The 16,887-nt window shown below is 37.5% G+C and overlaps 1 protein-coding gene across 1 annotated transcript in view; it reads left to right on the forward strand.

Moving 5' to 3' along the window:
* LOC126183340 (MMS19 nucleotide excision repair protein homolog) overlaps window positions 1-16,887 on the forward strand; it is a 232,206-nt gene that overhangs the window by 192,370 nt on the left and 22,949 nt on the right. Inside the window, exon 15 of the mRNA XM_049925215.1 lies at window positions 5,530-5,812. Within this exon, the coding sequence (XP_049781172.1) occupies window positions 5,530-5,812 (283 nt within the window). The remainder of the gene's footprint in view (window positions 1-5,529; window positions 5,813-16,887) is intronic.

Raw genomic sequence — 16,887 nt, forward strand, 5'->3', positions numbered from 1 at the left:
ATAAATCTGGTTTTCTCAAAGGAGATTTGTAAGCCTTCTTTTTCAGCTTTTTTCAGATATTCTATCTGTTTAGTAACTGTGTCTATGAGAAGAAATTGATAGGTGTGCAAGATGTGGAAGGTTGGGTTGGTCCAGGGAACGTGTTCAGATAACCTAAGCAATAAGGCAACTGCATTTGATGAGCAGGAAATCCGGCTTCAAGTCCTGCTCTGGCACACATTTTCATATGTCACTTTAGGTAGTACATTTATACATATTACAGTTAATATGAGTCTGAGAAAAAAATTTCGATGTTTCCATTGAGCCTGAAAAAAATAGCTAGGTCATCTGTAAGCACTAGACTGTTTATTTGTAGTTCCCTTTTGTAATCTAACTCCCTGATTTTCTTCTATCGACATTCACCATTTCCTTATAACTTTTTCTGAAACACAATTAATTTAATAGCAGGAGGGAGAGACCATCTTCCAATTATGTTCTCAAAACTTCCAGAAATTTCACATGTAAATTTCACTTTAGATGGGTGTTTGTTAATGTTTGTTTAATTTGAATAGTTTTTTTACTGTCTAAGTCCAGTTCATTGAGAATATGAAGCAATGACTTCCTGTTAACTAACAACAAGCTCCTTGAATGCGAGGTCACAAGTTCAGTTTTTTGTAAGGCTGATTTGAAAGTATTGTGTTAGTTATTATGACAGGAAAAATATTAGCTGCTAATGCTTGCCATGTGCATCAGGAGGGCAACAGAAAATGAGTGTCCAGGAGGGACAGACATCAACCTTCTGTGGGATGTCTGTATTGCACATCACAAAATGGACATAATCAACATTAAACAATCTTCAGAACAGACTGTTAACCAATATCATGAGCACTGAATGAAAAATGGTGCGCCACAGTGATCACAAAGGTTCGCACTATAAGACTGAAGACAAACTCCTTGGGGTTAACAAACCATGCAGGTCAGTCAGCTAGATATCCACTCTTAAAGAATGTGTATAGAATCATATTGGTGTATCAGGGTGATGAGAACTGATGTAATGTGATGGCATGGAACTTATTATGAAACTGGTTGTCCCTTAAGGCATAGCTGCAGGTAGTGTTATAACTTGTTTTATTGACACAGAAAAAAACAAGAGAATGAATTTGTCCAGCGTTTGTAGGTGGTTTGAATTTCGGTGTCATGCACTTTCCAGGAGGTATAGTTTGCTCTAAAGAACTATGATTTTTGTACATAGACCAAAGCTCAAACAAAAGAAAGTTATTTTGATCAGGTAATGCCAAAAGCAGTGCTAATTACCATAGCTGTAATTCTCTTATTACCCATTTTTCCACTCTCGATTGCTGTGATCTAAATATTCCCTACTGCCCTTGCAAGATCACACACACAAGGAAGAATCATAGGAGGCAGAGCACCTCCAACTTCTCACAGCACAATAAATAACTTGCCAACCAATTTACCATCCAGATCAACAAAAAGTCTACATAATTGAATATGAATGTGTTATGGCACTGGTGGTAGTTGATCCTGATACAACTCTCTTAGTACCTCTAATTTCTAGAGCACCTTTCATATGCATATCTCTTCAAATCCCAGTTAGTTGGAGTTCAAAGCAAATTCCTTACTGAATGATGGGATAAGTTTGTTTATCTCATTGAAAAATTTCCAGGACTATTCCACAATTTGTTACGCATTGCCAAGTTGACACTTTGTTTCATATTACGTTGTGTTATGTCATCCAGTTCTGTAGCACTGTTTGAAGTTATGCATCTATACACTGTTTCCCTTGAAATCACTATAATCTATGTCATACACAGTTTGTTGTGCATGAAATAGGTCTCTATCGCACACATCATGTAAATTATATTGAGCATTCTTAAAATGCAAAAACACCAGTTTTTGTAATAAGTGCCCTTTGTCCTCCCTTGAATATCTTTAGTTTTCCTTATACATTTCATGGTCATATTGCTACAGACTTATTCAAAATCTATTTTTAACTGTTCTCTTACTGTGCTGTGGAAGGATCTTCCTTATATGCAATTATGTTGAGTAACTGCTCCTCGGATAACGATTGTCCTTTACTATGTTTCACTGTCTGGAGATGGGATTTTTGGCTCCCTGTATGACAAGGATAATGAACTACTAGGCTGTATACCTGTTTCAATGTCACTTTCACTTGTTAAGCATGTACATTATTGTTGTGATCTTCGTTTACATTGTTCACGCATTTGAGTGTATATAACACCACATATTCCACTGACTCGTCTTGCAGAAACACTAATATTTCATCTGCCACATCTTTCTCGCTCTGAAAATTGGGTCCTTTCTGACAAAATGTCAATTAGCGACTTTTGATGTAGATATAATGCAATGTTTGCTTTGTTTATCATTGCCACTGCTCTGCTTTGTATCAACACCACTAGCACCGTATTACTGTTGTGAATTACTCATCCACTAAGCAATTCAACTATGTTCCATAGCCTTATTGCTCACCATTGGATACCTAGTGTCCCACCCTCTGTTACCATTAGCAGCTAATATTGTGGTTGCATGTTAGACAATATGTAGGGAGTCACATGCCATAAACTCATTGGTCTTTTGCGACCTCACACTCGAGGGGTTCCCTGTGAGTCACAGGCTTCCCTGAATTCAACAAAACTGATTACAGTTGTTTTAGATCTTCTTTTCGTATACATTATTGTTTATTTTAAAGTTAAAATCTGGTCTGAACATGATCTAGTCTTTCTAAAACCACATTGATATTACAATTACTTGAGGGTTTAGTTGTTGCTGTACCCTAGGTGGTAATGCTTTTGATAAGATTTTGTAGGTAACTGATAGGAGAGAAATTGCTCTGTAGTCATTCACACCAGTCTTATCACCTGCTTTATGTAGTGGGTGGATCGAGGCTATTCTCCAGTCTTCAGGAATCTCTCCTGTTAAGCAAATATTTTGCACATATGGATACATTTTTTTAAATTGTTATTACTTTAGCTATATTCTGAAATTTTAAGTACCATGTATCATTCTCTTCAGCATTGGAATCATCACACATCTTAAAATTTGCTCAAAAACTATAATGTTACTACTTACTCATTTCTTCTGTGTCACCAGTTCTGTCATTTTCATGCCTTCATGTAATCTCCAAGTACCTGATGATATCAGAAATTACAGATAAGGTAGTTTATATAATCATGACAACTTCTTAATGATCAGTTTTTCAACTAGTTTGATGCTGCCCTCAATCTGTCCCTACCTTGTGCTAACCTTTTTATCTCTACTTAACAATTATGTCTGATATCTTCTGTAATCTGTTTCATATATTCCAATGTTGGTCTGACATCACTATTATTCCTCTCTATTGTGTATTTAAGTAGCTTAACTATGTGCGGATGCCTTATCAGATGTCTCACTAACTTATCCCTTCTTCTGCCTTGTGTAGTGGGTGGATCGAGGCTATTCTCCAGTCTTCAGGAATCTCTCCTGTTAAGCAAATATTATGCACATATGGGTACACAAGGGCGATGCACTTGAGGACAATATTATGGAAATGGAAGAGGATGTAGATGAAGATGAAATGGGAGATACGATACTGCGTGAAGAGTTTGACAGAGCACTGAAAGCCCTGAGTCGAAACAAGGCCCCCGGAGTAGACAACATTCCATTGGAACTAGTGACGGCCTTGGGAGAACCAGTCCTGACAAAACTCTACCATCTGGTGAGCAAGATGTATGAAACAGGCGAAATACCCTCAGACTTCAAGAAGAATATAATAATTCCAATACCAAAGAAAGCAGGTGTTGACAGACGTGAAAATTACCGAACAATCAGTTTAATAAGCCACAGCTGCAAAATACTAGCACGAATTCTTTACAGACGAATGGAAAAACTAGTAGAAGCCGAACTCGGGGAAGATCAGTTTGGATTCCGTAGAAATACTGGAACACGTGAGGCAATACTGACCTTACAACTTATCTTAGAAGAAAGATTAAGGAAAGGCAAACCTACGTTTCTAACATTTGTAGACTTAGAGAAAGCTTTTGACAATGTTGACTGGAATATTCTCTTTCAAATTCTAAAGGTGGCAGGGGTAAAATACAGGGAGCGAAAGGCTATTTACAATTTGTACAGAAACCAGATGGCAGTTATAAGAGTCGAGGGACATGAAAGGGAAGCAGTGGTTGGGAAGGGAGTAAGACAGGGTTGTAGCCTCTCCCTGATGTTATTCAATCTGTATATTGAGCAAGCAGTAAAGGAAACAAAACAAAAATTCGGGGTAGGTATTAAAATCCATGGAGAAGAAATAAAAACTTTGAGGTTCGCCGATGACATTGTAATTCTGTCAGAGACAGCAAAGGACTTGGAAGAGCAGTTGAATGGAATGGATGGTGTCTTGAAGGGAGGATATAAGATGAACATCGTCAAAAGCAAAACGAGAATAATGGAATGTAGTCGAATTAAGTCGGGTGATGTTGAGGGTATTAGATTAGGAAATGAGACACTTAAAGTAGTAAAGGAGTTTTGCTATTTGGGGAGCAAAATAACTGATGATGGTCGAAGTAGAGAGGATATAAAATGTAGACTGGCAATGGCAAGGAAAGCGTTTCTGAAGAAGAGAAATTTGTTAACATCGAGTATAGATTTAAGTGTCAGGAAGTCATTTCTGAAAGTATTTGTATGGAGTGTAGCCTTGTATGGAAGTGAAACATGGACGGTAAATAGTTTGGACAAGAAGAGAATAGAAGCTTTCGAAATGTGGTGCTACAGAAGAATGCTGAAGATTAGATGGGTAGATCACATAACTAATGAGGAAGTATTGAATAGGATTGGGGAGAAGAGAAGTTTGTGGCACAACTTGACCAGAAGAAGGGATCGGTTGGTAGGACATGTTCTGAGGCATCAAGGGATCACCAATTTAGTTTTGGAGGGCAGCGTGGAGGGTAAAAATCGTAGGGGGAGACCAAGAGATGAATACACTAAGCAGATTCAGAAGGATGTAGGTTGCAGTAGGTACTGGGAGATGAAGAAGCTTGCACAGGATAGAGTAGCATGGAGAGCTGCATCAAACCAGTCTCAGGACTGAAGACCACAACAACAACAACAACAACAACAACAACGGTAGGGGTTTTCCCCATAGGCTTCTTTCCGTGCTTGTTCTCTTCAGTACCTCTGTATTTTGTACACTATCAGACCACTTAATGTTTAACATTCTTTGATAACACCATCTTTCTACCTGGATTTTTAATGGTCACTTTTCACAACATAAGCAGCAGAAATATTTATACTACTACTGCTACTTTTGTTTCTCTGTCAGTATTAAGCCCTTCAATCACAGATGAATTAAAGTGAGAAGATATTTCATCTCAATTCTATAATTCTATGAGTGGTTTCCTATAATTTTAAATTATTTATATACTTCCAGAACCTTCCTTATTACATTAATATTGTTGTTCCAGTATTTGTATTATGAGTTAAAGTCAATAAGCATTTTGTTCTTAAAATTAGTTTCTTGAAATCTGCATGTATGTGTTTCAGATCAAGTGTTGAAGGAGTGTTTGTTGAAAATTTATGAGAAAGTGACAAACAGCATAAATAATGGCACATGTAATCTAATGAAAAAAGTTAATGCTGTGTGGCTAATGATCTGGGTAACTAAAGCACTTATTATGAGAGATCATGAAGATGCTGGTAATTGGATCTCTTCTCTCATAGACACACTTCATGATGATTCAGTGTCATCAGAGACAGCTAGTGGATTTGAAATCATCATGAAAGAAAATGAAGAGTTTTTCACACAGTACAACTTCTGCAACATAAGGTAACACAAGAAATTGTCAGTAATAAGAGTTTGGAGAGTTAATTTTTTGGGATTATTAAAGATATGTATGATGCATTGTGACATTAGATTTATCAAAAGCTGTATCTTTTCTACTTTGGTGTTCTCTTTTTTGGTTTCTGATTGTGAACATTTGTTAAACTGTCATCAAAAGTGAAAATTCAAAATCGGTAAAGAATTGTTGGAAATAAGCTAGACCTATGTAAGGTGAATAGAAACAGACTTATTAGCAACACACACCGTAGTCTGGTGAGTTTGTATGAAGACAGTATGGAGTGCAGATATTCCTTTCACTGCAATTTTATTACCCGTGTCATTTGCTACTTATTGGTTGCTTTTGTATCATTATTTTTTGAGGTGATAGAAACTAATTCGTTCTGTAGTTATAATGGTTGAGATTGCAGTATCTCCATGTTTTAATGTAGAAAACAGGAAGTTATTGTAATGGTATGAGATCCTCTGCTATTTTATTGATAAGAATTTCAAAAAAGGAAACCATCTGATAAACGGGTTGGGCAGTGAACTAATCAGTTTTATTTTAAATTTTTCTGAGAGGGTTTTTACCCAAGTAATGGCTTGTATGTTGTGTTTTAAGTGTGGATTGGAGTAACAGCTCTGGGAGAAGGGAGTTTGTTCATAGCATTGGAGGTTTTGTACCTGTTGCCTTTGCATGAGGGATTTCTAAGGTAAGGCTTGCTGTGTGAAATGTGTTTTAACAGTACGGGAATTACACGATCTATTATTTCCATGGTTAGCAATAAGAGTGAATGAAGCCTAAACTTTTCCTGGGCTTCTCCTCTATACATGCCTTATTCAGTGGCCACAATATCTAGCCCAATGATACTGAAGTGATGAATACTATACCTAACCTTTTAATGATTTCAAAAGTGTAAATTTTTCTTTGGATCATAGGGTAAGAAAGTAAAATTTCCAGTTTTGCAGGTAAGTTAGTGTGACGTTTGGAAGGTAGAAAATGAGATACTGATGGAAGTAAACCTGTGAGAATGGGTCATGAATCATGCTTGGACAGCTCAGTTGGTAGAGCACTTACACATGAAAGGGTTTCTATCCTCCCTTCTTTTTTTTTTTTTTTTTGGGGGGGGGGGGGGTGTTGGCTGTAGTTTGAATAAGTTTTGTAGGGAAAGGCATGGTGTGTGTTTTATTTATTTATTTTACGTTTTTAGGGAAGGGTAGTTGTACTTAGTTGTAAGTGGAAACCACTTTCATTCTATAGAAAAGGGCATCTCTGAACACTTTGAATAATCAACCATATAATCTTAGGACCAAAGTGCCAAGTTTCCTTTTCCTTCTGTTCCTCTTCGAAAACCAAGCTAGATAGCACTTTCTGTTGGCGTTCCATAGTAGGGAGTAGTGGCCACTTTTCGGGTCCTGGAGTCGTGAAGTTGCTGGTGTCCTTTCTGTATAATCAATGAACACTAGGATCCTCTTGCCCACCAGTGAAGAACCTTCTCCTTTTTCTTTCATTCTTCCTCTGTCAGGGTGCACCCTGTATCTGTGTCTATATCCCATAGTTCCAGCATATGAACCCTTCCTTATATCAGTTCTCCACAGCTTGTTATAACAAGACTAGTCCAAAGTAGTGCAGCCGTAGAAGGTTTCCAACTAACTATAGGATTGTAACTTCTAATTTCTAACTATATTTAGTATGGGTCAGTACCATATTGAAATTTGAAAGATATATAGTGGCAGACATTTTAATATTAGTGTGAAACATTTTAAAAACCGTTATAAATCTCTCAAGGACTAATTCATTAAGAGCATTGTCTAATGTTATATTGAATTTACATATTTCATGGAACAAATGACCTCTCTGTTTTATTTGTTTTGTTAATTACCTGTCTGACCCATTTTGCAATGTGCTGTGACTGTAAAACGACTTATGATGTATATGCATTGTTTTTGTGTGAAACATACAGACTTATGTTGATTCGAGAAAAGGAATAATTATACACTAGTGTAATGAACAGTCAGTAAGAAAAGATATAACGGAAGACAGTCTAACAGTTGCACCATTAATAACTGAAACTGTTTTTGCAGTAATTCTTTATTTATTAATTGTGATTAAGTAGTTTGACATGCATTCATCTATGTACAATGGCAGGTGAGAGGGTACGAGGTTTTCCTCTATTTTATTAGTAAGAATTTGAAAAAAGGAAATCATTTGATTCTAACTTTATATATGAATATAATAGAGGGAAACATTCCACGTGGGAAAAATATATCTAAAAACAAAGGTGATGTGACTTACCAAAAGAAAGTGCTGGCAGGTCGATAGACACACAAACAAACACAAACATACACTCAAAATTCTAGCTTTCGCAACCAATGGCTGCTTCGTCAGGATAGAGGGATGGAGAGGGAAAGGCGAAAGGATGTAGGTTTTAAGGGAGAGGGTAAGGAGTCATTCCAATCCCGAGAGCGGAAAGACTTACCTTAGGGGGAAAAAAGGACGAGTATACACTCGCGCACACACACACACATCCATCCACACATATACAGACACAAGCAGACATATTCAAAGGCAAAGAGTTTGGGCAGAGAGGTCAGTCGAGGCGGAAGTGCAGAGGTAAAGATGTTGTTGAATGACAGGTGAGGTATGAGTGGCGGCAACTTGAAATTAGCGGAGATTGAGGCCTGGTGGATAACGGGAAGAGAGGATATATTGAAGGGCAAGTTCCCATCTCCGGAGTTCAGATAGGTTGGTGTTAGTGGGAAGTATCCAGATAACCCGGACGGCGTAACACTGTGCCAAGATGTGCTGGCCGTGTACCAAGGCATGTTTAGCCACAGGGTGATCCTCATTACCAACAAACACTGTCCGCCTGTGTCCATTCATGCGAGTGGACAGTTTGCTGCTGGTCATTCCCACATAGAGAGCTTCACAGTGTAGACAGGTCAGTTGGTAAATCACGTGGGTGCTTTCACACGTGGCTCTGCCTTTGATCGTGTACACCTTCCGGGTTACAGGACTGGAGTAGGTGGTGGTGGGAAGGTGCATGGGACAGGTTTTACACTGGGGGCGGTTACAAGGGTAGGAGCCAGAGGGTAGGGAAGTTGGTTTGGGGATTTCATAGGGATGAACTAAGAGGTTACGAAGGTTAGGTGGACAGTGGAAAGACACTCTTGGTGGAGTGGGGAGGATTTCATGAAGGATGGATCTCATTTCAGGGCTGGAGAGCCACATTCAGAGTCTGATCCAGTCCCGGAAAGTATCCTGTCACAAGTGGGGCACTTTTGGGGTTCTTCTGTGGGAGGTTCTGGGTTTGAGGGGATGAGGAAGTGGCTGTGGTTACTTGCTTCTGTACCGGTCTGGAGGGTAGTTGCGGAATGCGAAAGCTGTTTTCAGGTTGTTGGTGTAATGGTTCAGGGATTCCGGACTGGGCAGATTCGTTTGCCACGAAGACCTAGGCTGTAGGGAAGGGACCGTTTGATGTGGAATGGGTGGCAGCTGTCATAATGGAGGTACTGTTGCTTGTTGGTGGGTTTGATGTGGACGGACGTGTGAAGCTGGCCATTGGGCAGATGGAGGTCGACGTCAAGGAAAGTGGCATGGGATTTGGAGTAGGACCAGGTGAATCTGATGGAATCAAAGGAGTTGAGGTTGGAGAGGAAATTCTGGAGTTGTTCTTCACTGTGAGTCCAGATCATAAAGATGTCATCAATAAATCTGTACCAAACTTTGGGTTGGCAGGCCTGGGTAACCAAGAAGGCTTCCTCTAAGCGACCCATGAATAGGTTGGCGTACGAGGGGGCCATCCTGGTACCAATGGCTGTTCCCTTTAATTGATAGATGAACAAGCATACATAGTTGTGCATTTTGGTAAAGTTGAGTACAAAAGTCACCTCAAGAGTTAGAACTTTCTTTATTATGTTTGAAGATTTGTATTAGGGATCGCATTCTGTCGTGGGTGTTCTATTTATTTTTGTGAGGTACTCCTTATGGACTTGGTGCAGCAATGAGAACTGTAGCACTGTGCTTGATGTCATTGCAAGTGCAGCAAAGAGACTGCCACATCGTGTGCGGCTCCTAGGAATGTTGGCAACTCTAACATAGTATAGAATAATAATGTCAGTATATGTATTGAATCCTTTTGTAAAAACAGCATTTTGTTTAAGTGGTTGAATGTCACAATCTGATGTGGTTGTCAGTCTATTATAAAGGTGGATGCCAATCTCTTGTCTGATGTATGGCCAACGTGTAGTAAGTCCAAGATGCTGGAATACTGATTTAGTAGCTGATGTCAAATCAAGACAAGATGACTGCTACAGGGCAGATGTGTAGGATTTCATCTAGTCAGGAGTACAGTGACTGCTAGAGGGCAGATGTGTAGGATTTCATCTAGTCAGGAGTACAATGACTGCTACAGGGCAGATGTGTAGTCTTCCATAACACACATATCAACTGAACCCCTCAAAATGTACTTAAATAACAATGTACAGCAACTGCAGTTATTGAGGTGAGATTATAGACTAGGCACTGCATCTTCCAATAATTTCATGAATGTTGTTTATCAGCAAATAAACTAAAATAGTGAAGCTTTGCTTGGGAGATGATGTTTCCCTCAGTCCAGTTAGTGAACTAAATATGTACTTGTGTACCATTGCCAAAAGATGTTATGAAGTACAGAATAAAAGAACAATTATATTTAAATGTGTCATTAAAGATCAGTACCTACGCATACTTTCCAAAAGTCACTGCAGTCCTGGACAGATTGCGTGGGCAAAGTTTGCCTTAACCATCATGACAATCAGCTTTTTCTTCACCTTCTGTCAGATGAAAATACATAGATAATTGAAGTAGTGGGAAAAAAGTCTTTACTGATTGTTTTTGAAAATAGATCAACAATTTTACCAATAGATATTTATCTACTGATAAAATTTATGTCATTGGCAAAAGTTAGGCACCAGAGACAAATGATTTGCTGAAGTGGTAATAGTTTTTTAGTGAGCAATTGTAAAGATTCAGGAGAAGAGGTGAAAGTGTGTTTTTGCATTGTTAATAAGTAGACTTCTACAAAAATGAGGACAATTCCCGTCTCTTTCAACAAATCCCTTCACTGCGTAATTTGCCCTCCCCTCCCCCCCCCCCCCCCCCTTTTTTAAGAACTTATTTTGTAGGTAAGTGTCAGACTACAAATCAAAATTCAGAGATCAATCCTCAATCTGTCCTAGAACTTTTTTCTGTTTTTACTGCTTCTTTGACATGTGTCAGTGATTTGTCAATGGGTCATTCCACCTCTTATCATGTCCAGAGACCTGTGGGTCCCCACTCGAGTCTCTCCAATTTTTATGGAGTTTTTATAAGATGTTCATAAAGGTGCTATATGAAGCTACATCAATTAAAGCTCAGTAAGCGGTATGGGGGGGGGGGGGGGGTCACTAGCCATACTTTTGTAAAGGCCATTTTTTCCATTTTGTAACAGATACAATTAATCACCGACTTTGCTTTACTATTGCTCATGATCTAAAGGGTGATTCTGCTCAACTTTATAGGTATAACTGCCCAGTTGGTGAACATATTCTCAGTGTACAGAGGATTTATCACATTTTGTTGTTGAAGTATCAAGGAATCTTATAAATCTTGTCATGACAAATATGGATCATATTTAGCAGCTTGTATCATATGATAGTATGACTTTCTAATGCTGATTTTTTTTTCCTCATTTGCAGCCAGCGAATGTGTCATAAGGACATGAAAATGGTTCCATGATGACTCAAATAATTATTAGGTTACCCAAGATTAAAGTTGATTCAAAATCTTCTTAGATCAGTTTTTTCTGATTTTCAAAATGCTATATCTCAAAATGTCAGTTTGGATTTGCTTTTTCTTTGTACCACTCAAAGTAGCTCATTTTATTTGATCAGGAACAGTTTGTTTCATTTTTTAGACAAACCAGTTCAAAGATAACAAAGAAGTTCATAAACATAATTTAACTGCTATTATGAGTGAAGAATGTGTTGACTTTTTTTAGTATGCACATTATAAAATAATGTAAAATCATTAGTTGTCATTGGTTTTCATGAAATAAAAATTAATTTGCACAACCTTTGACTTTTAGAAATCTCTGTATGTTCATTTAGATTGTTTTTTTGCTATTTTGGATTTACCTCAGAACTTTTTCCCACCTCTGAACATTCACTAATTTTCAGGTGAAAAATATTCATCGTATATTCTTTAGATTCCAATACACACACTGATTTTGGAATTAAACTTTTAATATCTTATTTAATTGTTCTGTTTGTAAGCAACAACTTTACATTTTGATGGATACTACAGACACAGACTAAATATGTTCATGCAGCTTCTACTGGTCTAAATTCACAGAATTTAGTAAATACAATTTCTGATCCCTGCTTAAGCCTAAAATCAGCAAATATTTCTTTCAGACTGTGTGATAACAAATGCTTTTGCACATAAATTTTCTTTCCACCTCCTCTAATAGACCTGCAGTCTTCTACTCATGGGCAAATTCAACTGAGTTCTTCACTCTGGCGAAATCTCATTACTCTTTTGTTCACAGCCTCTGGACTCTTCTTGCTACATTTATTCTTTGGTAGCGCCAGTAAGCCATTTTCTGGCTTTTATTTTCTAGCTGCTTTTGCCTTTTCAAGACACCAAATTCCTTAATGGGTTCTAGTATAGTCCAACTTTTAGGTGATAACATCAAAATCTGTGTTTTTTTCCAGGATGTTTTGACATTTGAACCCTTCCTTCAGTTCTTTTATCAGCAGTCTATGATCTTTTGGATAAGAGTCTCTAGCAGCAGCAATGTTCTGTGCAAACGCTTCTTGAGTTTCACAGTTGCATAACTTGTGGCATCCCTCACTGACAGCCATTGAAATTTCAGGAGAGAGATCCCAGTAGCAGTTAGACTTGTGTTGAGGGATTCCACTGGGTTTACTTCGTCTGATTTATCTCCTGACTGTAAGGAAGTAGTTTTTTGCTTAAAATTGTTTTCAACATGCTGGGCACGTTTTCTGACCTGATTTAACATTGCTCTTTGTTATAGCTTTTAAGTGATCAGTAGTTACCAAAGTCCATAAGCCCTTTTTCAAGAAATTATTCTTTGGACCAAAAGAATTACGACAGAATTTCAGTAGATGTTCACACTTATCCTAAAGCAATGCTTTGCGATGAAAACATATTTGGACAATTGCAGCAAGACATAATTCGCTTCTTTTATTAAGTAATGGTTGCTGCTGCACTGAAAATTCTTTTATTTCTTTGAAACATTTTTAAAATGCAAATGTTGTCAGCAAACCCAACACTACACTGCATTAAAATATTGCTTAATTTTATCAATTTCAGTCCCTGTTTCTTCCGTGACTGTATTACTTTCATAAAATAAAAAACAACCACCTTCAGTTGAACCGTGATTTTATTTCAATGCACAATGCATTTTGAACCCTATCTTAAGTTATTTTGGCAGTTTACATAGATTATTTCTCAAATTTAGGTTAATACTGGTCCTGGTACATCTCATTTGGTAAACACAAGTCAAAATAAGTCAAAGAATTTCACATGCGTTGACGCTGCTGTGCTGTAAAACGAGAAGGGTATATACGAGGGTTGCCCAGAAAGTGATGCACCACTTTTTTTTTCTTCAACTATTCTGTATTGAAGAGAATGAGAATATCGCACATGAAAGATTGGGGTTTTATGTACACACCCTATTTTTCGTTTTCGATGTAAGCTCCATACCGCTCTGTGGCCTTCCTCGAGCGCAAAACAAGGACATGTATTCCCTGTCGGTACCAATCCATGTCCTGCCGGAGGAGTGATTGCTTCTCTGTATGAATTACCTCCTCATCATCCTCAAAATGTCTTCCACAAAAGGCATCATTTAATGGCCCAAACAAGTGAAGTCCGAGGGAGCTAGGTCAGGTGTGACAGCCATGGATGGTCTCCCCAAGTGCTGCAAATTATGGAGCTCTGCGGAACCACCTTCTGATGACCCCACCCTCTGTGCCCAGCAACTAACTGTACTTCTGTCAACAACAGATGCTCGATAGACTTTGCACAAGCGTTTGTGAATATTCCCCACAGTTTCTATCCCTGCAGTGGAAAGCTCAATGGCAGCACATTGCATGTAACATGCATCAGCTACAGATGCCATTTTGAAACTGTCCTGCAGCTATGCTACCTGTCAGAAGTGTCGGAAACTTGGTGCACTCACTCAGGAGACCTCAAATAATACATATGTAATGTTTCGCATTCCTAGCATTGTTTTCGGCTGGGGGGGAGGGGGGGGGGGGGAAATGTGGTGCATTACTTTCTAGGCAACCCTCGTATGTAAATAAATATGTTTATTGATACTGTGCTTCAAAAACCATGTATCCACCACTGGAAACTGTAAGTTATTTTGTGATACATATTAGTTTTGTAAACTTACATTCACAATTTGTCCACTTTGTAATATATTTTTGTAATCTTATCAGGACCAGAATTAACATAAATCTGGAAAAAAATCGATGTAGACTGTCAAAGCATCTGAAGATGAGCCCCCAGGACTGAAAATGCATCATGGGTTGAAATAAAATCATGAAATCATGATTGTGACTGAGGGTGGTTGTTCTGTATTTTATTAAAATCTACATCTTGATTCTAACTTCTACTTGACTTTGTTTTCAGCTCTAAGAGCACTTAATATTTTCACATGAATAAAATTGTATATTCATAGATGCTGGAAAGTGACGTGGTGAATTTTAAAATAGCCCAGCATCTACCTAAATGAACAGGCAGAGATTTCTAAAAGTCAAAAGTTGAACAAATTAATTTTTAATTTGAGAAAAACAAAGACAACTAATGGCAGCTTTAGCAGGTTTTATATCATTTTCAAATGTGCGTATTCAAAAAGCCAACACGTTCTTCACTTGTAGTAGCAGTCAAAGCATGTTTGTGAACTTCTTTATTATCTGTAGATGGATTTATCTCAAAAATGAAAGAAATTTTTCCTGGTGAAACAAAATGAGATCTTTTCAAAGATGTAAAGAAAAATCAAATCCGAATTCACACTTCTGAGATAGAGCCTTCTGATAATCAGACAAAAATTGATGAATAAATCTGGTGAAACAACTGTAATCTTGGATAACCTAGCAATTATTTGAATCATCAAGAAGCCACTTTCACAGCCTTATGACACACAGACTGGTACAAGTGAAGAAAATGTCAGCATTGGGAAGTCATTCTATTGTAAGATACAAACTGCCAAACATAATCCATATACTTTTATTTTCACAAATCCATCTTGATCACATAGATTTCTTTACACTTTATGACTGATTTCGGCTTATCGCCATCTTCAGATCTGTTCTAAATATAAATATTAACAGCTGAGACCTGTCATAAAGTGTAAAGAAATCTAAATATAAATATTTATATTTACAACAGACCTGAAGATGGCGATAATCTGAAACCAGTAATGAAGTGTCAAGAAATCTATTTGATCAAGATGGACTTGTGAAAATAAAAGCGCTAAAAATAAAATGATGGCGGACTCATACACAGACTTTATGTCTTCAATTGATCAATAATCCATATATGTCACAACAAGATTTATGAGCTACTTTGACAACAAGATGTAATAAATCTTCTGTATACTGAGCATACAGTCAGCAACTAGGGTTCTGTATCCAAAACTTTGAGCAGATAGATGAAAGACGCTCTTCAATTTATCAATTCCTGCATCTCCACCTGTTTGTTTCTGTAAATTTCTATAAGTTAATATGGAATTAATGTGAAGAAGTTCGTAACTTAAATGATGAATATTGATCTTAAATGTATTGACATTGAAGGCCTTTGACGTTAATACGAGTTTAAGTTCATCCAGGATATGTGTACCTTCTAATTTCTTTCCATTTTTTTTTAATTATTCAAGTGGCATTTATTAATCAGTTTCCATTATTTATCCACCCACCTATATGCCACTATTCACTTTCCAAAAACATAGCTAGTAGTCCCACTTACCAGGCTGCAACTTGATGTGGATGCTTTAAGCTCTGTATCTACATCCTGTAAAACTTTCATTAAAAATGGAGAGGGTCAAATGGGGACCTTGTTTAAATTTAGGCCACTTGATATGGAATGATCCTAATGTGAAAAAAAATGCTAATTTGCAATGTGGTTTGGACTTCACATTAAAAGTCTCCCTGTAATTTTTTAAGCCAGCAAGTTCAGAGGTTGGAATATAGCCACTTCTAATAAAACCATTAAAGATTGGGCATATTAATTTTTATTTTACAAAAAACATAGAGAACTAGTGACTGATTTAACACATTTTACATTATTTCCTAATGTGCATAATGAAATGCAACACAAAAATTTTCAACCCAGCTCCCAGGTTGAGGACAGCTAAATCACACAATTATAAATTATGGCACCAAATAAGGCAAAATTTAGGAACTCCTTGCAACTCTGTAAAATTGCAAAAATCATCTGTCATGTTACATGAAGAAATGGAAGAAAGGAATAGTTGTGAAAAATAATGTAAGATGACTGACTTATTTTTTGGTGTAATTACTGGAGTTCCAAATGCCAATCTAGCCATCCAAATTTAGTTTAATGTGGAATGTTCACACGTTCTGGTAGAAAACTAATGGTGAGGTTTTTCATGAAGTCAGATAGTTATTTTTCTGCCAAACATAAGAATCAGAGTTAGAGCTCAGTCTCAAGTGAACAGGCGTGCTGAAACGTAATGTCTCTGAATTTTTATATGAAAACTCTGGAAGCTTTTTAAATGAACCATATTAATAACATTCTACATCTTTACTCTTCATCTCTACATATTTATTTTTCAACATAGTCGCGCTGGCTACACACACATTTCTCGCAACGAGAGACCAGTTTGTTGATACCGTCACTGTAGAATGTTTCACTTTTTTGACAAAGCCACAACCTCACCTCTGCTTGCACCGCTTTATCACTATCAAAGTGAAGTCCTCAGAGGTGTTTTTCAAGGTTTGGAAACAGATGAAAATTGGATTGGGGCAAGTCAGGACTCTACGGAGGATGATCCACGAGAGAGAACCCAAAGCAG

This window comes from Schistocerca cancellata, chromosome 1 (genome assembly GCF_023864275.1).
Source record: "Schistocerca cancellata isolate TAMUIC-IGC-003103 chromosome 1, iqSchCanc2.1, whole genome shotgun sequence".
Lineage (NCBI taxonomy): Eukaryota > Metazoa > Arthropoda > Insecta > Orthoptera > Acrididae > Schistocerca > Schistocerca cancellata.